The sequence below is a fragment of the Manduca sexta genome, chromosome 27 (genome assembly GCF_014839805.1).
Source record: "Manduca sexta isolate Smith_Timp_Sample1 chromosome 27, JHU_Msex_v1.0, whole genome shotgun sequence".
NCBI lineage: Eukaryota > Metazoa > Arthropoda > Insecta > Lepidoptera > Sphingidae > Manduca > Manduca sexta.
This window is the reverse complement of record NC_051141.1, coordinates 3,540,298-3,563,077: the sequence shown is the minus strand read 5'-3', so window position 1 is coordinate 3,563,077 and position 22,780 is coordinate 3,540,298. Positions and strand designations below refer to the sequence as shown.

Genomic DNA, 22,780 nt, shown 5'->3' with positions numbered 1-22,780 from the left:
GCTACGCCCTCAGTTGTTAATCGGGTCGTTTTTTAATGTTGTATGCCTGAAGACATTGCCGGCTTATTTATAATTAAATCAAAAGACCTTTTTATTAATTATGCAGCCGATTATAATTTTGGTATAAGTAAACGATTTAAGAAAGACTTAGAGCCTAAAAAGGCACCTTAGAACACTTAGAATACATGTCACTACAGCGTATCTACTAGAATCTGAACCTACATCACTCCAGTACCAAAACTAGATTCAGGAGATAAAAAAATAAACGTTTGTAGATAATATTTAAATTTAAAATTTTTAATTAACTTAACGCCTAAGTTTTTTGGGACAGGATTTTCAAAAAAATATTTTCATGCCAATTGTCCCAAAGGACGCGTTCCACCACCGATTTGACATCGGCATATTTGACATCATGGCGTGGGAAGTACAACTAAATGTGGATTCTATTTGCGCAAAATAATTTTATGTTTTACACGACACGCACTGAAGATGGAATTAGATCTGATTGTGGGAATGAAAATAAGAATAAACGGAAAATAAAATACAGGACGAATGCATAGTAACTAATAGGTTTTCGGCTGCCAGCAGTCGAACGCCAAATTCAAAAAGGTGCTGGCGGCTTCTTTAGTCGCCTTGCGATTATATCTTACACAGTATTCAATTTAAATACTATTATCTGCACATTCACATTAGTTAAATTGGATAAGTACCGAAAACTGATAAATTGAAACTTATGCGATGACTTTATTCTGCGTTCATTTATTTAAGGTATGTGCCCGGCCGGTGCGCGTGCGCACCCTGCACCATTTCAATAGGTAGCGTTCTCGCTCTTTGGAAAGATATGTGCGGGAAAAGGATGCGGTAAGGAAATGTGCTTGCCATGTCACTTATTAAATAAGTATTCTTTATTATGAATTATGGCGCCACTAGCATGACTTAGGTATTACTTGACTATTACTCGTCTTTTTAGGCCATAACTACAATGTAATAAGTAAACCAGGTGTTAAATAGATGTCTCTATGAGTAAGGCACTACTTTTCGATTACAGACATTATTGTACTATACCGAACAATTTTAAGGTTTACTTATTAAACTTATATAAAATGCATGCATCTAAACATAAAATTACCAACATTGAGAGGCTTATAAAAATTGCGACAGTGTATATTGTAGTGTAAAGAGTTAAGTAACTGGGCGTCATTTCCGCCGCTAAAGTCAATGTTGACCTTCCTGGCGGCGCCCTTTCAATTTGACATTTACTGACGTAGGCCGACTTAATGCAGCCATATTTAGGCATTACAGCACAATCATTATATTATGAACGCGTAAATATTTTATGAACAAAATTTATTTCTATGGAATGTTTTATAATTTAAATTTGAAATACTATTTTTTAACATACATATCAAAACTAATCGTTTATGCAGTTAGAAAGAGCGTTTGGACATTGTTACGCTAGCTAGATTCTTTGACTTTACATGCCCTTCCAGGCATATGTTTTATTGCGTAATATATATTATTGACACAATGTTTGTAGTTAGGATTTAAGTAAGGTACGTAGAAAATTTGCTTTAGCTTGTCATGTCAAATATAAAGCTAATGAATTATTTTCAATTTCGCCACAATATTCTCTTGTGAATTAAAATGTAGACAAATTGTGAATTAAAATATGACCATGTTAGAAGATATCTTGTATTTATGTAGTATGTGTAATGAATATCATTTATCGAGCTTTTAATCATGTTGTATATCAAAGAATATAATTGGGTGATATTTGTTAATTACCCTCAAATTCCTTAGCGATGTGGATAAACGCAATAAAAAATTACGTGTGGAGCCGATCCGGCTCACAAAAGGCACGCTAGACAAACTTCTACCCCTTGGCTGTAAATAATGACACCTTTTTACTGTTAAAATGTAAAAAAACGTATATATGTTGCATAACCGCAATAAACATCTAGAGCTTAACGCTTTTCATGAACAAGATGTACTGTAGCAACGATCTCGTGTATCTTAAATGACTAAATATATATTATTATATAGAGCTGTAGACCCAGTGTACGTTAATTTAATAAAGAATAGCAATGTGCTCCAACACAATGTAAATTTCACACTGATTCAAAGATATATTTCGAAATGCATGACACGTAAGTGAAATTTATGTACAGATAGGCGGACCAAAGTAAAGAACGGCAAACACTATAGGGTTGGCATGGAATAGCCGTTGCCAGAGGGCAGTGAATGTGGGGAATAGATCGAATAGTAGCGTAATCGCTACAGTGGGAGACAACCATTATGACATTGATCTTACGACACCTAGTTACAGACCCTTGTATATACAAAACAATTTTACATTTCCATCTCAATAGACCTTACATAAAATGGATATGCATGCAGGTTTATCCGTGAATTACGTCTAAAGCATAATAAATAAACCAGAATTAATAAAAAAATCAAATAAATACGAATATAGACTCAAAGGGGCGAATTTTTCATACCGCCTTATTCATATACCTACGTCCGATCAAGAATTTAATATTCATTGACTTCACGTCTAGAACAAAACCTGCAGATGTATGAATAAAACGTTACGTCAAAAATGAAATCTAAGAAAACAAACGCTAATCTAATAACACGTTGCTTGCGAGGTGGAGACGGTGCGTTTTTTTGGGTCCACATTAAGTTTGTTTAGTCGAGACACTTACTGGGTGAGGGGGACGCTCGCGTCGGTCTCGCTCGTGTCGGCTCTGTGTTTCGCTATGATCAGGTCGGTCAGGGCGGTCAGATCGGCTAGCGCGGTCTCGGCGGTCTGGGTGTTCGGATCGACTAGGTCGGTTAGGGCGCTCTTGTCGGTCTTGACAGTCAGATCTTTGAGATCGACTAGAGCGCTCCTTGCCCGAACTACCCGCACCCAACATGATCAGGTATTTTCTTCGGTAACCAAATTGGAACGCACTGGTATTTGCACTTTGATCTACATGATGTTAAAATCCATTTGGCACAGACCTGATTGAAAGGAATAAAGTATAAATATGGTCTATGCTTAGGTAAATGTATGAATTATTTTTATTAAAAAAAAAAATGATTTAAGAAAATTCATGGCGTCGTAATTTGAAGAATTTTGTTGATTTAAATGAATTACTTGTTGTAAAAATTGTATTAACTACTTTTTGTTCGCGGCTCCGTTCGCGTAACTATATTTTTCCGAGATTAAAATCCCGCTTTATATTTCTTGTGATAAAATATGTAAATGTATTGATGAAAACTACTTTAAATTCCATACAGTATTTGATGCACGCTCAAATGTTTTGACTGCTGTTGGTCTCACGAAGCCCATATTCTTCTTTTTCAATATCCATAAAATACAGACATCGGCCTGTTACAATATTATTATATGTAAAGATGTTACAATTAAGATCAAAATTTATGTTTAATATCAGTGATCATTTGACAGTTTCAAATTAATTAATCTTATATTTACGCGTACTAGTACATTCGTACTAGTACGCGAATGTACTAGTCGCGATGTTTTTTGTCTGTCTCGACAAAGTACACTGGATCTAACAGTGTGAAGTGTGTGCTTAGCAAAGACCAAGTGACACGGCCTCACCATACAAAACATTAGGCGAAATATTAAAACAATGCGATACTAGCCTTGACCGGATAGACACGGCAGACCATTTTATTCCACTTAATGATCTATTGAGTTCATTTTAGTTTGCACGTGTAGTTTGATGATGCTTTTTTCGCTTAATGACAAGCGCTAAACTGTCCATAAATGTATTAGAATTATATTATCGATTCGCAAGAGTCCGTAATCGTACAATCATCGATAAAAATAATTAATGATAGAATAGAGTTGTTTTCTTAAACATCAACTCCAAGATAATGTTACAAATCAGTAAATACAGAGCCTGCTAATTCCTAAATAGAATTTTGCATATCATTTTAGACCTTATTTCCATACATGACAATTGGATTGATATTAATATAATGTGCCTTGGCTTTGGCGTGTTTAACGCACTGTACAGCTTTCTGTAACTTTGAAGTGTTGATTAAACAAGTACTTGAGACGTTAAGTCAGAAATCATTGAACAAAATATCTTAATAAATATTTATGCACTTGTAATTTCTTTCAAAATGAAGATATACTGGAATCAAAATGAAGATTGCAACTATATTAATTTCAAGAACACAATCATTTGTTTAACTTCACTGCAATATGGTTATTTGTGCAAATTTTATTTAAGTTACTGGGAAATAGTTCCTGTACACTTGTAATAAGCTTCAAAATTGAAACGTTGGAATTTGCTTCAATTTGTCTACTGTTTAATAATAAACTCAAGAATGGCCCGTTTGTCAATGTCATGGATGATCAAACAGAAATTACAGATTGTCTAATTTCACAGGAGTTAAAGACGATACCACGAGTGTACAGTACGAGAGGCTATCTGAATTTTGATCTCTATAATTTATTTAGACCTCATAATTAAAGTGTATTATCTCGTTTCAATTAGAAGTAGCTTTTGAATGAAAGCGAAAACATTACCATTGAATAGCATTCCTAAATTATTTTCAAGTTACTTTTTATATAAGTAGGTAGATTACGCCAAATATTAACTGAATATCGTAATATGTATACATTTGTACTTTGGCCTACACCAGTGACCTGACCGAAAACAACACACCTTTGAAGAACTTTTATCGGAGTTCCTTATACAAGGAGAGAAAGTCTTTAATATCTTGGGAATAAGGCGCAAATCAGTTCGTAATATCAACGCCAGTTCGTGGCTCAATGTAAGGGTTGTATAGTATATAGCACTCCAGTAGGAGTGCAGAGAAAATTATTGCTCGGTAACATATCTGATTACAGGTGTTATTCATAGCGATAGCTATAGAGCTTTTAGTGAAATTGAAATGAACTGAAATATTTCGATTCCAAACACCAGCTACTATTCACCATAATCTAGAAGTAAACAGACCTTGCACGTTAAAAGTATAATACCGTAACATTATACAACTTGAAAATTCTATTGTGATATTGTGACTGACAAATCCTATCGTAAATACAGATAAATGCAGATGATGGCGGTAATAGAAATTTCTTAAAGGTTTTAACTCGCTTGTCAGAGCAGACAACCGCTGTGTCGAAGCCAGGCGGAGTGCGGCGGAGGGAAACGTTCCCGTAGGAGCACCGTTTATTTCCATACTAATTGTATGAGAACAAAAACACCGGAAATTTCATTCATATTTTATTTACACGTGGATATTGTTCGCGGCGTTTTTACTTATCACCTTACAGTAATTAATCCTTCGAATTTAAGTATCTGAAACGATTGCTATCGTACTCGCTCTCTGAAAAATATTTGTGCTTCATTTTTTAAGTAAGTAACAATATGTTTAAATCGGATTTGATTTACTATCAATGGCGGTAAATCAAGAAACTCAAAAAAAACAAGTGATTGGACTTCAGAAATGAGTTAAATATGAAGCTTGTAGGGTTGTACGCTCCGGTGGTAGATTTTAATGAGAACTATGAACTGTGGGTTCGGTATGAAGGTCATAAGGACCTATGAAATAACTATAGATATTTGTTTTATTTTAAAATACACATCACGGCTTTATCATCGAATAGGTAGGAAAGGGCGCAAGCAAGGCCTCCGCTTTTCGCCATGTATGTTCTGTCTAACTATGTGATAGGGTGCGAGCCTGTCACCTTATGGGGGATTATTCCAGACTCCGGGGCGATAACAAGTAGAAAAATCAAATATCAAACCCTAGTCAACACTGCAGTCGTACTGTACAACAATATATAATTACAGTACAGCGGCAGTCTGTGTTAATTAAATTAAATAATAATTAGCATTCATTAAAGTTTTTAATTTACCAAATAAATACTCGTAAACCGGCAAGTGACGATCTATAAACTACGACCTTCCAAGTTCGACTGCCAGATTGGATAAACAGTATCCAAATTTTTTATTCCGAAAACATAATATTGTTATCAGAGATTTTGACTAAATTTGCCAATAAATTGTTACATCTTGGACTGGAAATAACCGTGGTGTAACTTGTAACGTTGGTGCAACTCTACCTATCTGTTCGGGGATACGGTCGTGAGCTTAAAAAAATTCATAGAAAAGCTTTTTCGTAGCAATTGTTGCTGCCATTGTAAAGTTTTATGTTTACTTTTGATTGAAAGTTAGTTATTTTTGGTTTTGCGTGGTAGTATCATTTATTTGTTTTTCTTTTGTTTTCAAAGAGTTCTAAGATTATATAAAGTGGACATTGGAAATATAGTCATACAAAAATTTTGCGTTTGTGTGATTGTTACTCAATCTACCGGGAAATAGAAAAACATCAATGTAAAAATACTTCATATTTTGTTCATAACATGATTTGCGCGCTTTAATGTGAGTATTAGCATATTTTGTCTAAATATTTTTTTTTTATATTTAGGTACTTATATCTAAGGATGCTGTGACATCTCGTCATATGGACATTTCAAATTAGTCAGCGACTTATTACCTATTGGTAATCTAAGATGTTTTTATTACATAGATACGTTGTCCGAGCTCAATACTGGCAAGACGAAAGTAAGGTAATTGCCCGACATTCACTTAGTCAACCTCCAACCACTCTCGCGGCTAGTCGGCTTACTAACTTTTGTATTTTTATAAATACAATGCCTTTGTGTGTTTTTAGACGATGTACAAATTATATTCCAACTGTGAATGAAAAAAAACGTTTTATTTCATACGTTATTAATAATTATACACTATTTAACTTATTATTTAACTAATAAATGCATTATATTCGATTGTCATGGCGACGGGGCGGTCGACGCTCGGGCACACTCGGGCGGCGTCGGGCCCATTCGGGCCGTATCAATGCGAGCCGTTAGGGCTGTGACTATAGTAAATACTGCGCTGTTTTTATTTGCAATTTTGTTAGTGTATGACGCGTCTATATGTAAAACGTCATTGTTGGTAATAACTTTTGGAGCTAAAATTTTACCTTGATGTCCGGTCTTTTTTTCCATGATATGTAAAGGTCATAAAAAAATATATTAATTTTAAAGGATATCGTAGTGGTATCGCTGTTCAACAAGCACCTAAAATATGAATGAAAATGGTGGAGACCTTTTTTTAAATAATATCACTAGATTTGTTTTTTTTTTAGCCTAAGATATGTCCATATATCGACTTTGATGTGAATGGGCCTCAAATAAAAAAAAAACAAAATGGCGGCCAATGTTTCCAATTCTACATTAGATCTGCTCTCTGAGACTAAAAGCATGCCTAGTTCGTCTACTCTGTTCATTGAGCCGTAACAATAAATATTATGACTGGTGAATCCTGCTGAGAGAAGTAGGGGACAACGTAAATGAATTTTGATGAATTTCAGTTACAATATTTTGTTTGGAACTCTAAGAATAAAAATAAAAAAAATCGACCCTTTAGGAGTGACGTGGGAGGCGGGAGGGTTGTTAAAATAGGGGCACAAAATATCATCCATATTCGCGGATATATCATACTAGCTTTAGCACGCGGCTCCGCCCGCGTTATAAAGTTTTTCAGGCTAAAGTTTTCCGTTATAAAAGTAGTAGTTTCCCGGGGGCCTATGTTCTTCCCAGGATCTCAAACTGTCTCCATACCAAATTTCATCTTAATAGGTTGGGTAGTTTTTGAGTGTAACACGTTCAGGCAGACAGATGCAGCGGGGGACTTTGTTTTATAATATATTTTTTAGAAATTTTTAAGAGGAACATCCCGTCATACATCATTGTTGCATAACTTTAACCGTTTACGCAGCGCACGCAACGGAAGCTCTCAAAACGAATATTTTTTCCCCGTTTTTGCAACATGTTTCATTACTGCTCCGCTCCTATTGGCCATAGCGTGATGATATATAGTCTATAACACTCCAGGAACAAAGGGCTATCCAACACAAAAAGATTTTTTCAGTTCAAACCGGTAGTTCCTGAGATTAGCCATTACTGCTCCGCTCCTATTGGTCATAGCGTAATGATATATAGCCTATAGCACTCCATAAATAAAGGGCTATCCAACACAAAACGAAATTTTCAGTTCGAACTGATAGTTCCTGAGATTAGCCATTACTGCTCCGCTCCTATTGGTCATAGCGTGATGATATATAGCCTCCTATAGCACTCCACGAATAAAGGGCTATTCAACACAAAAATAATTTTTCAGTTCGAATCGGTAGTTCCTGAGATTAGCCATTACTGCCCCGCTCCTATTGGGTATAGCGTGATGATATATAGCCTATAGCACTTCACGAACAAAGGGCTATCCAACGCAAAAAGATTTTTTCAGTTTGGACCGGTAGTTCCTGAGATTAGCCATTACTGCTCCGCTCCTATTAGGTATAGCGTGATGATATATAGCTTATAGCACTCCACGAACAAAGGGCTATCCAACGCAAAAAGATTTTTTCAGTTTGGACCGGTAGTTCCTGAGATTAGCCATTACTGCTCCGCTCCTGTAGGGTATAGCGTAATGATATATAGCCTACAGCACTCCACGAACAAAGGGCTATCCAACGCAAAAATAATTTTTCAGTTTGGACCGGTAGTTCCTGAGATTAGCGCGTTCAAACAAACTCTTCAGCTTTATATATATCATATTTTATAAATTATTTGCCTATAATTGGCTGTCAACTACTTATCATGGTCAGTAACGATTTCAATTACCGGGGTCATTAGCGTCCAGCTAGTATCGATTATAGGATATCATAGGTAAATTTAAACAATTTTAATTTTCGAAATTTTAAATTTCAATTTTAATTTCAGCTAGTCATTTTTATTCTAAACATAAAAAAGTATTTAATTTTTTTACACCAGTCTATCACCAGTTTTGATAATCGACGCCAAGACAATAGTTGTTTGCTCTAAAGAATTTCTATGTATTTAGTCGATTCCAAATTAAAAGTAAATAAGTTCTTACGAAAGTCAATAAGAATTACTTCATAAGATTGTGTTCTATTTTCGATAATTTTCATAAAGAATTATTTCCATTTGATTTATTCTATTCGCATTGATTCTTTAACAATACTTAAGTAGCTTCTAAGTAAATAAGTAGTGACCGTACCTACATAAATATGGTATTGATAGAAGTATTGTTTAAGTTCTTTTTTGTTATTTATACAAACAATGATTGAAAAGAGATTTGTCGGTTGACAGGATAAGTTTATGGGATATTTTTTTTTCTTTTTGAACTCAAGTGTGCTTATTTGAAGTCGTAAGTTCGTACGCGCAGTTAAATTTATCGAATAAAATCGAGGTTGCTGTAGTTTAAAAAATTGTGGCCAATGTTGTGATAGGCTTGTCTTCTTTGACATTATGTGACGTAAATGCGCGCAAAACACGCGCACTGGTTGCGCGTTTGCTTACCTCTTCAGTGATAAAGGTGAGACTTATGAACTTATATTTTACTCTCGGGCTTTTTCATCCCAATTTCTCTTAAAGATAATTTGCAGACCGCACATGATACAATATTATTTATCTATACTTATAATAAATCTGTAGAGAGGTCAATTCTGTACATGAAATATATTTCCAAAATAACTATCAGGGGGTGATTAGGGATCGATACTGATGCCAAAAATGCAATTAGTAAAATTTTTGTCTGTCTGTCTGTATAACCGTTATAGAAACAAAAACTACTCGACGGATTTTAACGAACCTTGGTACAATTATTTTTCATACTCCTGTGCTGGTTATAGTATACTTTTCATCACGCTACAATTAATAGGAGCAGAGCAGTGAAGGGAAATGTTGGGAAAACGGGAGAAGTTATTCCATTTTTTAAGCTTCCGTCGCGTGTGCAACCTTAATGGTTAAAAGTTTCTTCGATTTCACCAGGATCCCATCATCAGACCCTGACCGGACAATCGGACCACCTGCATACCACCATACATTAAAAAAAACATGCCGACAAGTTGAGCACCTCCTCCATTTTTGAAGTCCGAAATCCACGCGCGCGAAGCTGCGGGCGGAAGCTAGTAGATAATAAGATTTTTGCAGCACATACAGTGTACTCCGTTTAGTGCGACTTCGCATATAACTACCATCCGTTTTGAGCCACGTAACTATAGGCATATGATTGGTTTTAGTACTGAATCACTTTGAAAGTACATCCGTCTATTACGACTCCCCTTATAACGGCCGACTGCTTTTAACGACGTAAATCCACACAATTGTCCGGTTATAACGACGTGTGTTGACGTGTTAACAAACAAATTGAATTGAAAAATAATAGAAGCTATTTCCGTCCTGTGTACCCACTTTGCATCGCGGACTAATGAGACTGTTCATTTTACTACAGTGCCTTATTTGCGCGTGTATGCAGTATGCACCGTATGTGTGTACCGTATATGCTAATTTAAAATAAATAAATATTTTTACATGTCTCAATGTTTCTGTTTGTCTGCTGGTCGCCTTAAAATGTATTAAAAATATACATTAAATATGCGATTTAAAAAAAAATAAAATTGATTATTTACTATGACTTCTGGTTAATACGACGTAATATCACCGGTTCCTTGGCCGTCGTTATAACCGGATTCTACTGTATTAACAAAAGATTTAATATCTATAAATTTTAAGTCCAAGTTCTATTCATAAAAATGCTTAAGCTTCTAGATTAATCGAGGTCAACCCAATAGAAATTAAATTCGATTGTTAATTTTCATTTAGTTTGCGAAAGTCGTTACTGTAACGACTCCGGTAATGACTCGAATCATCTACATACTCCTACCCGCTATCTCAAATTATTCACGGTGTGTTTACCGTTTTTGTTCAGGAATATAAACATTTTATTTAATTCGAAATATAATATTCATAATTTTAATTTGTCGTTTTAAATGTTGGCTATGCCGATAAATATATACATAACCATAATTAATTCCTTTTTGATTAGAAAAACAAAAATATACTTTAGAATGTCATCATCGGCTTCTAAATTTAAATACTTTTTAAAGCCGGTTCAACTATTACGGCGATTAATAAAAAATATTTTTTATATAATATCGCAATAAATTTAAGACGCCCAATTACGCGAACGTCACAATTAAATTGCTAAGTTTTAATTGATTTTATCTATTTCCCAATATGGCGTTTTTGACCCTTTTGCTATTTGCCGTGTAAATGTTTTGTCTAAGTTCCGACGCGAATCTATGACGCGAATGCAAAGTATTCGCATAATATATTGTATTTTATGTTAATATTAGGTGTTATAATTTTTTCGCTAGTATTAAATATATATTTATATTTATCTTTTGCACCGATTGCGTTTGATCTTCGGGATTCATTTTAATTTAAAATTATCAATTAAAACATAATTTCAATAAAACCCAATAAATAAAATATGTCTAAATAAATACTGAAGTTGAATAGATTTCTGTGGTATTTTATGCAATATCTTTCCGAGACCACGGACGCTGCAGTCTTCGAAACGCCGAGAAAATATTATAATATTAAACCGCGATAAAATCCGTAAATAAGTTTGATGCAATATCTTCCCTTTTAGAGAAGTAAAATTTTTGAGATCATTCAATAGTCACACTACTCACTAACCGTCTATTTTGTAAATACCCAATAATTTTAAATACAAAATATTATATGTTTTATCACACGCATAAACTAATCGCTCAAGATTTTTTAAACGTTGTTTTCCACTTCAAACAAAATTTAATAATTTCGCGGTTCATATTGAGCAATAATTATTGCGAAATATTTTGAATGTTTACCGAAAGATTTCAAATATAATACTTAGATATATTACTATATTTTTTGCTTAAGTATAAGGTAGCGTTTTTAATGCTCACGGTGTTAATGAAACACCTTGAACTGAATCAATAGGCGGCCGATTTTATCGTTCGCCGATAAACTTTGCTCCGCAACCAATGAAGGTTTTGTTACAAATTATTACGCGTCGCGCGTAAATTAACATTTAATGATATCTCAAAAAATAAAATAATTAATTTAATATCACGTAATTTTTTATATTATTCAAACGTAAAATATCTATATATTTTTTAGAAAGAGGTACTTTTGCTTCATCAATATATTGCATAAAATCCCAATCTTAATTTCGTTAAAATAAAAAATATGGTACTCAAATAAAAGATCATAGGGGCAATAAAGTATAGGAAAAGAAAACTTTGACAGGATTGGTTAAATTTTTTGAACTTGTAAACACAAAGTAGAAGTTGTAAAGTATAAGTAATTTAAAAGAAATAAATTTTCCGTTGTGATAAAAAATGAAAGGGTAAAAATCATAATAGGTGTCCGTTAAAACGAAATAATTCAACTTGAAATAAGAAAAATACAAACCTTTAATGTCCATACTTACCTCCGACGCGAAGCCGGAACCGACACTCGCGAACGCGAATTTCTAACTAAAAATTTTGTTAAAAATTTTACAGATAACTAAATAAAGAAGAAGAAAAGAAATCAGGAAAATAAAATCCAATAAAAAAAACACAATCAGCTTGAGGCCGTTTATATTAAGAATAAATCGAGATTAAAATTGGCAAAGATTACGTTCGCAAAGCTAAGTGTCCTAAGAGTACTGGAGAGCAAGGGCGTAGACCGAGGTGGCTCCAGCACTGGCGCTCCGAGCTCGCAGCCCGCCTTTTATATTGCCGCCACCTAATGCGCACCACACCTGCGCAGTAACGCGACCCCATCCCCCTTCCACACTGCACTCATCCCATATTAATACTTCGGCGGGAATCTGTTCCTTACCGTCTATGTATATTAAGTATATGTTAAAGTTGGTGCAATTTGTACAATATGCTATAATAAATAAAGACAGAAAAACTAATTCATACATTTAACTACCGCAATAGTACAAATGATGAGCAATGTCTAATTAGTGAGGTGCAATAACGTAGATTAATTATAGATGGTACTTACCTATACCTAATAACTAAGTAGGTGTTGAAGATAAGTAAGTACTTATCTTCAAATTTCCAATACCTTTCTAATAGCCAGGAGTATATTAATAATATAAGTATGCATTTTATGTATTAGCAGTGGCGAAGTATCCACACAACGTAATTCCTGCCGGGTTATCTTTCGCAATTTATGAAAAAAACTAATTATAATAAAAACGATTTATAATATACAGGGAATTCGCGAGCGCATTAACGCATATTAGTATTATTATACCGTGTCGGGTTTCCTTTCGCAAGGTTTCACCCTTCGCCGCAGTATATTAGTATATATTTTTTAAATGTTATGCCTAAATATAATTCATTAATATTGAAAATTTATCGTATTATATATATTTTGTTGTTATTGCAATAGGAATCTTATAGGTGCCTTTTTCATTTCTGCATCACCCTAAGGAGACTAGGAAAGAACGCCTACGGTATTAAGTCCGCCTTCGTATTATATTTAGTTGTATATAAAGTGTAAAATAAATAATATAATTGCGTCATGGAAAATGTATCCTAATATAGAGCTAAGATAGAGCGGTCGTAATAAAAGATTGGAGGCTTTGTCAGATGGCGTGCGTGCATCACGCGATAACTACATAAACAAACTTCAATTTGACGTCAAAACACTAAAGAAAACTGTTCGAACAGTAACTACAAGGTGTTGTACCGTGTACACGAATGTTCTAGAAATAATAGACTATTAGGGTCACATTCAGGAAAGTTATTGTCAGATATTAAATTACGATCAGTCTTAAAAAGCCCTTTCAAATCATTACAGCATGAAAACTTAAAATACCATATAATACGTCATACAAAATACGGGGAATTAAATTCGAGAAAAAAAGTAGATATTCTTGTTACGGTACTGTTACGGTTACTGGTTCTTTGATTGTTGAAAAGATGCATTATTTTATTCATAACACAATGGACATACAATTTCACTTGTTATTATTTATTACAATGCAGACATCTCAACCCTTCAAGTTGTCTCGTGTTCTTTATGTCGTGCATATTTCAAAAGAGAAGATAATCAAATTCATAGTAATTGGAAAGTTCATTCAATATAACTTGATGGACAGGATTTTTAAACTTACTAACCGTTTACTTTCTTAGTCTGGTTTATATGTCAGCTGATATTCGATTATTTAGTCGTAACGGACTTTTATTGTATGTTAGTGTGACTTAAGATCCGGTTCCTGGTAAGGTCGACCTTTCATGTGTTTGGCATTTTTTTGTGTGGTAATATGTATAACAACACAATCGTAGTATGTTTATGTAAACATTTTGTTGTAAGTTTTTTATTATTACATTTTACAATATATTGCAATTTAATCAAAGAGTTTTCTGTATAATTTTTTATGCAACGATTTTATTAAAATTTTAAGATTAAGTGAGCGTTCACGGGTTCTGTTATCTTATATAACGTTTATTGTGGGTTTCGGTAAGAAAAACTATATATGCATAAAATTTTGAATAAAGATAATATAAGTTCAAGCTTTTATCCCCAAGAAGGCAGGCAGCACCCACAAGACGTTGTCAAAGTCATATCCAATCTAATGTCTTACTTTTTTAAGGTATAACTTAAAAAAGTATATCTGTTCGTCTCTCTTAACAAAAAAATATTTTAGATAACGTATTGATTCAATAATAAAGCTTTATTTCTACTTTTTTTTATTTCTATAAGGGGTATAAACATTTTAGTTGTCAAATCAGAGAATCATTTGCGAAATAAGCTTAAATTACATCAATAAAATAAATATACAATAGAAACGATCGCTACAACTGCTGTATAAATGTCCGACACGCAAATTGCGAAGTAATCAACGCTCTTAGATTAATTAAACAAAATTTTCTTAATTTTAAAACTTTGTGACACTTCTAAGGATTTTTCTTTAAATATTATGATCAAACCGAGCAGCCAGGACTGAAATTAGATGAAAAGGTCGAGCTTTGAGCATTGAAGAAAGGATATGAAAGATTCGCCGACGGCCGACGGAAAATTCAACTAGAAAAAAATATTTGATTTCTTTGTTTTGATGGTGGTTTTGTTGCAAATATTTGTGTTAAACCTATTTATTAGATAATCCAAACGTTGTAGTCTCCGTTGATGAGATATGAGAGCAATAAACATTTCTCCGTTCCAAATTAAAAACTAATTTCATTTTCTTGTAATGACTACACCTAAACTGTTATTTTTTCGTTAGAAATTGTATACAACTTTGTCTTTATATGGATTTAAATAGTTTCATACAATGACTATAATTAATTTATTTTAACCTCATAATACAATTTTACTGAAGGCTAGAATGGTAAAATTGTATTTACCCAATTACACAATAAAATAAAATAGGATGTGGTTCTTTATTGTTACAAAGAATAAAATAATAAAACGAAAATCCATTCATATGTATTGAAATCACATAACTTATAATTTAATAATTGTATCTCATCGTAAGACACAAAAGCCATACAATCTTTTATATTTATTAATAATTTGATTCCAAAGGGAATGTTGAATACCTACCATTTCTTTGAAATTAATCAAAAGTTCCCTATATGTGTCATTCCCATTGTAGGATGCAAGGTCCAGACCAGATGTGCCCTATGGATACAAAGGGCCATCTCAACCCCAAAATATGCTGTAGAGTTTCATACAATAACATTGAAGACACGACAGACTCGTTTGATGTGTCCATTTAAGATTATTGCGTGATCCTTTTGAAACGACAAACTGGGTTAAGTGTTTCAAAAAAGTGAATTAAAGTTGTATTCAAGGATATTTAAACAACTGTGATAAAGGGAAGAGTCAATTTGGACAGGACAGTAAATACCCTTTACAGACGATACCAACCGATTTATTTCATATACCTAGTCTAGTTCTCGTTGTTCATAATGCAAGTAAGCTAGGACGGAAACAATGTAATAATTTCCGGTGTGACGTGCGCGTTGCATCGTCGGAACAGGTCGATGCTGTCACAGCACATATCGCTTGCTGTTGCTATGTTGTAATATTTATTATTAACCAGTTTACCCGACAAACGTTGTCCTGTTTACACTATGAATATTGAATTCGAATTAGTATTATTAATAAAAAAATATTATTATAAAACCTGAGTAAAAAACAGTGTTTATTATTGTCATGCTTTATGACACGCATTCTGTCAAATGCTGCCGTATGTCAAACTACAAAACAGTTATGTAATATCAATATTGTTAAGTTTTCTTAAATTTTCTAATGTTCCGCTCAACTTTCTTATTTTATTTCATAAGAACCTTCTACTGACAATAATAAACACAAAAAAAATTCCATCCGTTTACGCGTGATGATATGCCCAAGGGACATATAGATTTATTTTTATATATTAACTAACGATATAGTTTAATGTCTGTATATATTATAAATTTGATTCCAAAAGGAATGTAGGATGTAAATAAAACAGAGCATCTATTTTGACTCACCTCAGAATTTTCGGGTATGAGAGGTTTTCTTCGGAGGTTCGTATCGTGATATCTAGAGGGCGGGAGTGGATCCTCGCCTGACACCGCTCGCTGGTACGACAGTCTTCTCCCTTTTGAATCAGTTTTGGGTCCACAAAGATTGTTTTCCGGTATAGTAGAGAAATCCTGGTAGGAATGGCAGCCCTGCATCTCCCGGTTTTTCTCGCCTTGGCTGAGACGCCTGAAGTAATTTGTTATTCCTTCGCTGGCCACCCACGTGAGTCTGAAAATTAGGCCAATTTTGCCATTGAATTTGACTTATATAAAGACGCGATATTTTCGTTTCATCGAGAATTTGCAATTAGTCTGGCTTCAGATGATATTTTGATATAATTAATTTTTATTATTTTGACATAAGCCGGCAGGTAATATGGCTCCTGGTGGTAAAGCGGGAAATGTTGGGTTCGATTCTCACGATGGCAACCCTTTCTCAGAATATAACCCACAAAGAAAAGAATTACTACGATCAATTACAAATAAATAATTCGGTAGCCACGATGTTCACATTGGTTGCAGGAAATAAGACATATTTGTTCTTTTATATAAGTTGTCCTCAATAATAAGGTGCTTTTATGAGAAGGAACCACCTTGATTCTATAGAAAGCTAGGGGTGATGCAATGCCGTCTATTTATGCACGTAGTTCGATACTAGGAGATAGGATTATATTAAAAATCTCCTTAGAAAATCTGCTTTAAACTGGAAGCAACCATTCTAAGCATTTATAATGATGGCTTTCAATAGAAGAATATAAGTTATTACATATTATTAGCATTAGCTGATTATATAGCAGTTATATTATTAATTTGTTTAAGTACCTTGTATTTTGTTACGCTTAACTTTTTTCTGACAATTAAAAGATTTGCTCTATAAATAAATGTCAATATCTTTCTAGGCCCACGGAAATTATTTAAAGATGACAGTTTTAAAGATGTTTGTACGTATATTGCAAGTATACGCAAAAACAATGTGGCTGACTCGCTTATACGTACGTCCGGGTGGGTAGGTACTACTCTGTACTCTGTACTGTCTAAACCTGTCACCATGTAAAAGTACATGTGCGTAATTACTAGATTTTATTATGTCTAACGTGTTAGCGTAACGAACGCAATGCTGTATTGCATTGGTTTGTAATTCACATTTTGCAAGGTGGTGCTATCGTTTATTGGAAGCCATGTTGTTCCAGTCAGAATAGAGAATGCCCCTTCTCATAATTCGATTCCGTAAAGACGCCCTGCATAGAAATACCATAAATTTGGCTAACAGACGAACAAGACATTAAGATATAGGCTATTTTTAATTATATCAGCCTATACTTTGGGGTACATGGTAGAATAAATTAGAAACAATTTGGAATGGGGATATATTGAATTTTTTAATAAAATATGGGATATTTCTTTAAACTCTAACTAACGGAAAATAAAATAAGAGAGAAAGTAAACCAACTATTGCAATGAAATGTTTTCTGCCGCCAAGCAGCAGTGTGTAGTCACTGTTGTGTTTCGGTTTGAAGGACATTGGTAGCGAGTGTATCTACTGGCCATAGTGGGACAACACCTCATGTCTCAGGATGGCGAGTGCAGTGGAATACCAAACAATTCTATGTAATTTCCCTTATTGCTTATTTAAAAATACATACATACATAATTTTATTTCTTCTTCCCTGCCAGCCCGAGCTGGCTTCTTTGTTTGCTAAGTATATTTTTCATTTATTTTATTGTCTTTGTTTATATAAGCTAATCTAATTAAGTAATAATTGAATATTCTCATGTACCTTGACTTATCATAAGTGCAACTATGTTCGCCTACGTGATGAATAAAGCATTTTTATTTTTATTTTTTATTTTATAATTCAAGCTCTTGGATGGTGTATCTACTGTTTACGGGCGATCGTATCGCTTACCATTAGGCGAACGGCAAGCTGGTCTCGTCATTCAAAGCGATAAAAAAGAACTTCCAAGCCTGTAAATGACATTGATAAATTTTTAAAAAATATATATCTACCCTTTAAATCTTATTTATTAACCTCATAATAGGACCTAACAACGATCATTAATACAACAGTAGGTACTAATTATGGACTTAATCGAAAATATATTCTTAAAATAGAAAGAATAAATCGGACAGACTTTAAAGAAAAATACGATTGATAGTATAAAGCAATCCTCAGGCAAAATAGTGTTAGTGAAGTACTATTTATATAGCAGACGAGATTTAATTTTAATTGCTTCAACGTGCTAATTACTAGAACTAGAGTGTGATCCTATTCTGATAATTATTCCAACAATAGTTATTGATGTCTAGAGTCAAATTTTATACCAAAAATCATTTTTAAATCCAGCAATATATTCATGGTTCAACGCACGCCAATGAAATTAATCGAAACGTCTCATTTTCCTTTTAGGACATTCAGAAAACATTCTATGGAAATTTTTGTAAATGTTGTTTAGATCTATAAATGACTTTATAACTACTTATGTCTTTAAATATACTGCAAAAGTCGTAAATACTTTACAAATATACTTTGTATTTCACAAAGTTCTTGACTATAGTAATTGTTTATAAGTGTGTGTTATACAAGGTGATAAGGGACCGTTTTATTCACAAAAGGCCGGGACTCCGGGAGCGACGAGCGACCCTATATTTGATTTTGTGAGGGTCTTCAATGCCAAGGTTGGCCAGACGTACGAACTTGCCCTACATTAAGCTTTATACACAGTCGCAGGGGTTCAGGTTACGGGACCTCATGTTGCTAGGGATCAGACATGCAAATCGCAAGGTCATTTTGACGTGCATGGAGTTTCGGAATCTACAGAGATGAATATATATCTCTTAAGATTAGCGAGCCGGCTGGAAATAGGCATATCATACTAACCGGAAGTCGCAATGCGAATTATATTTGCAGAAGACGTGTCATATTGAATATCAGGAAATGGCACGCAATAAGATGAAAACTATGATTTAAATGCTATATTCTTTTCTTTAGTAGAAATTTTTGTAAACGTGATTACACAGCGGGACTGTCACTGAAGTACCTACAAACGTCCATTGTACGTCTGTGTTAACAAAACTTTATCGAAACATAGGCTGTAGTTGTATGACGATATTTTAAATTTTCTAATGCCTCTTTACACTTACATTAGCGTATTACGTAGAGGCGCAATAAGTTAGTTATTGAGCCGAAACGTGCTAAGAATAGCGTATTTGGAGAACCTTTAGGGGTTGGGTTAATGATTTATCATTTTCTTATGAGTATTTACGACCAGTATGGCTTCGATCGACGATCTTGTAATATGGATTTTATGTTAATGACATAAGATATTTTTCTAAGAAACAACACTTGTTGCCCTGTATGAGATAGGCAGAAGTGCATTAGTTATATTCGTAGTTGACTAATTTTCGTAGTGGCGAATAGGTCTGCTATCATCTCAAGCTCAATTTTCATTCTAGAAAAATAAATTTAACCATCACAAGTCGGCTCGTGACGAAACTGAGTTTTTATACCGACAAAAGTGCCATCTTTTACAACAATATTTACGCTTTAAATTTCAAATAAGTATCAAAATAAACAAGGAAAAGACAACGTTAAATATATTCTCCGATCAAATCATTAGAGGAGCGTATAAACGTTTTCGCAGTAGTTATTGCAAAGGAAATTACTTACGGTACAACAGACTGACTAATTGTATCAGATTGTATTACGATGCTAATCAATAACGCACAGGTAATATATTACAGTCCCTTTGACGGTAAATCATAACGTGTTTCCAATTACGTTTATTAAATAAACATTAGCTAATTGGTACATATGCGTTGTAATTATAATGTATTAAAAACATGAAATCTTTTACAAGTCACACTAGCCGTTCTATCCAACTGATTTGCTTTTTTTAAGTTATACACGTATTTGTCATCAAGAATTGAAAATCATCCAACTATCTCTCCTCAAGTTATACTTAAACGTTATTTCGTCCTACACATGTCTTCTGTTTTCATAGATTTCTTTCTAATAGAGGTGCAGCTTCAGTTTTGATTAAGAACAATCGAGCTCTTTCATTTTAGCGTTTGCCCATTTAATTTGATTGAGTTGGAGGGACGCTAGATGTGAAAACACAACTTGACTTTCGTCATGCGCTAAATCCCATTCTACACTTATAAAACTTATGTTAAGTTGCAAATATTAATCATTATAAACCGCATCTATTCGAACAATTTAATACGTAAATAAAATAATTTAGAAACTAGAAAGACAGTAGGAGCTTGAAAAATCATTGTGATATGATTACAGTGTAAGGTCTATTCTCGTTATGCGCCATGTTTTGTTCACCATTGCTAGACGTAACCAATAAATGTATTATTGCTATTTTGTGTGTATCCATCTGTTAAGCCAGTAAGTGGAATTATAATACTTTTACATTGTATACCGTTATGCCAAATTACGAAGTTTGTTTTATACGTTTATTGCCGTACTGATCAACAAAACCTACGCAGTATCGCGTGAGATGAATATAATAAAGAGTGGTGTCTGGTCGCACCCCTTCCTAACCTTGAGGACATAAAGCGAGAGTATAAATAAGTTACATATTTATTACCTAAGCGAATGTAAGGATTTTTGTTATGAGTATCAATAGTTCGTCAATAATTGAAAGTAGCCAGAAGAAAAAAAATGAACTTAAAATAATTATTTTTGTAATATAAATAACACATGACCTTCGTATTCTATAGACTCGAGCAGGCAAATTTTAAAATTAAAATGAAGCCCGAAGCGTGCGGCTCAACTCGAGTGCCGGCTGAACACCACTCAACCCCGAAAGATAAGGGATACATCCTTTATGGCGTAAGCAATTATCTTTCCACATTTTTAATCTTGTGGCTATGTAGCTACGGTAACGAAATACCATGACTGCAGCCTTAAACCAAAAAAGCACAATAAACAAACAAAATTAAATTGTCACAAACCTACTTTAACTTTTAATTTAACTTACATAAATCCACAAGTCTTGCAAATATGCCCTTTGATATTATTCTTTATGCATTTAAACATTTCTCTTCTAGGAAGCAATGTTTGTTGTAATATCGCGGTAAAACCACATGCGAATGGTAAAGGAATGTTTTATTTGAAGCTTTCTAAAGGTCAAACGACATTTTATAATTTCACTCCAGGTAGTGGCAAAGGAAAATGTATTTGATATTTTTACACAAACATGAATTGCGACGAATGAAAACTCTTTCTACGTTTGGTACGGAACACTGAATGTAGTGTTGTGACCTCAGGCTAGGATTAACGAGAATTTTTAAAATTGTGCAAGCGTGGCGTATTCTTGAGATGGTTCTGTTGCATTGGATTGGTACTGGTATATCATATACATATTTGGTACTTATATCATTGTTTTGTATATAAAGGCATTCCAGTAATAGCCACCAGTAAACTTTTGCTACAGTAAGATTTATTTAGAAGATTTTTTGTCATTTAAAGAACCTATAAAATTTGTCTAAATAATTAAAATAAACACCAACTAGATTCTGACTGAATGCTGCTCTAAAGTCATACTTTGAAAGCTTGCAACGAAAAGGAACCGATAAGAAACTAACGTTGGTGTTTTCAGACGCTTTAAAGCCGTGCAGTACTATCTAATTATAATTTGGTTGGATTGAGAGCAGCTCATTTATATCATTCATTCATTGGTTCATTCAAAGGCATTTATGTTTTCCTTAGGTACTTATCGAGAGTTCAATGTATATAATCTGCACCTGCAAAGCTGTTGCAAATACTTAAAGATCAAGGATGCGAGCTTAGTGGTTCAAGAAGCAGGAGTTTTGAAGGAGTTATTTGTTGCCGGCGGATTAATTTGCAGATAAATCCAAAGATTCCGGGCGCACTGCTTGCTTTCCGGAATTATACCCAATATTAACTTCTGCCGGCTTATTCATTAGCGAGATATTTGCAGAGACGTTGCATTTATAATGTTTGTTTCTCCTTTAATGATGAGATGAATGTAGTTTATGAATGCTTTGATGCAATCTGCATATGTATATGCATATTTTGGGAAATCTCATTGTTATAATATCTGCCTACCAGTGACGAAGGGCAAAATTCCGAAAGGTTACCCGACATAACAAATAATTACTTAGGTATAATATGCATAAATGCGGTCTACAAATCGTTCTTATGATAATTAGATTTTACATAAATAACGAAAGGGAAGCCACTCTACTGGTGAAGATATAACTATTTTTAAATAGTCACAACACAATTTGCACTTAGAAAGCGTAATGCCTACTGCAATGTACTCATCATATTAATGGCGGGGTCAA

The 22,780-nt window shown here is 33.8% G+C and overlaps 1 protein-coding gene across 1 annotated transcript in view; it reads right to left on the bottom strand.

The window, feature by feature from the left end:
- LOC115444839 overlaps nt 1-22,780 on the bottom strand; it is a gene marked incomplete in the record, with an annotated part of 53,593 nt that overhangs the window by 21,639 nt on the left and 9,174 nt on the right. Inside the window, 1 exon segment of the mRNA XM_037443757.1 lies at nt 16,429-16,690. Coding sequence (XP_037299654.1) covers nt 16,429-16,690 — 262 coding nt within the window.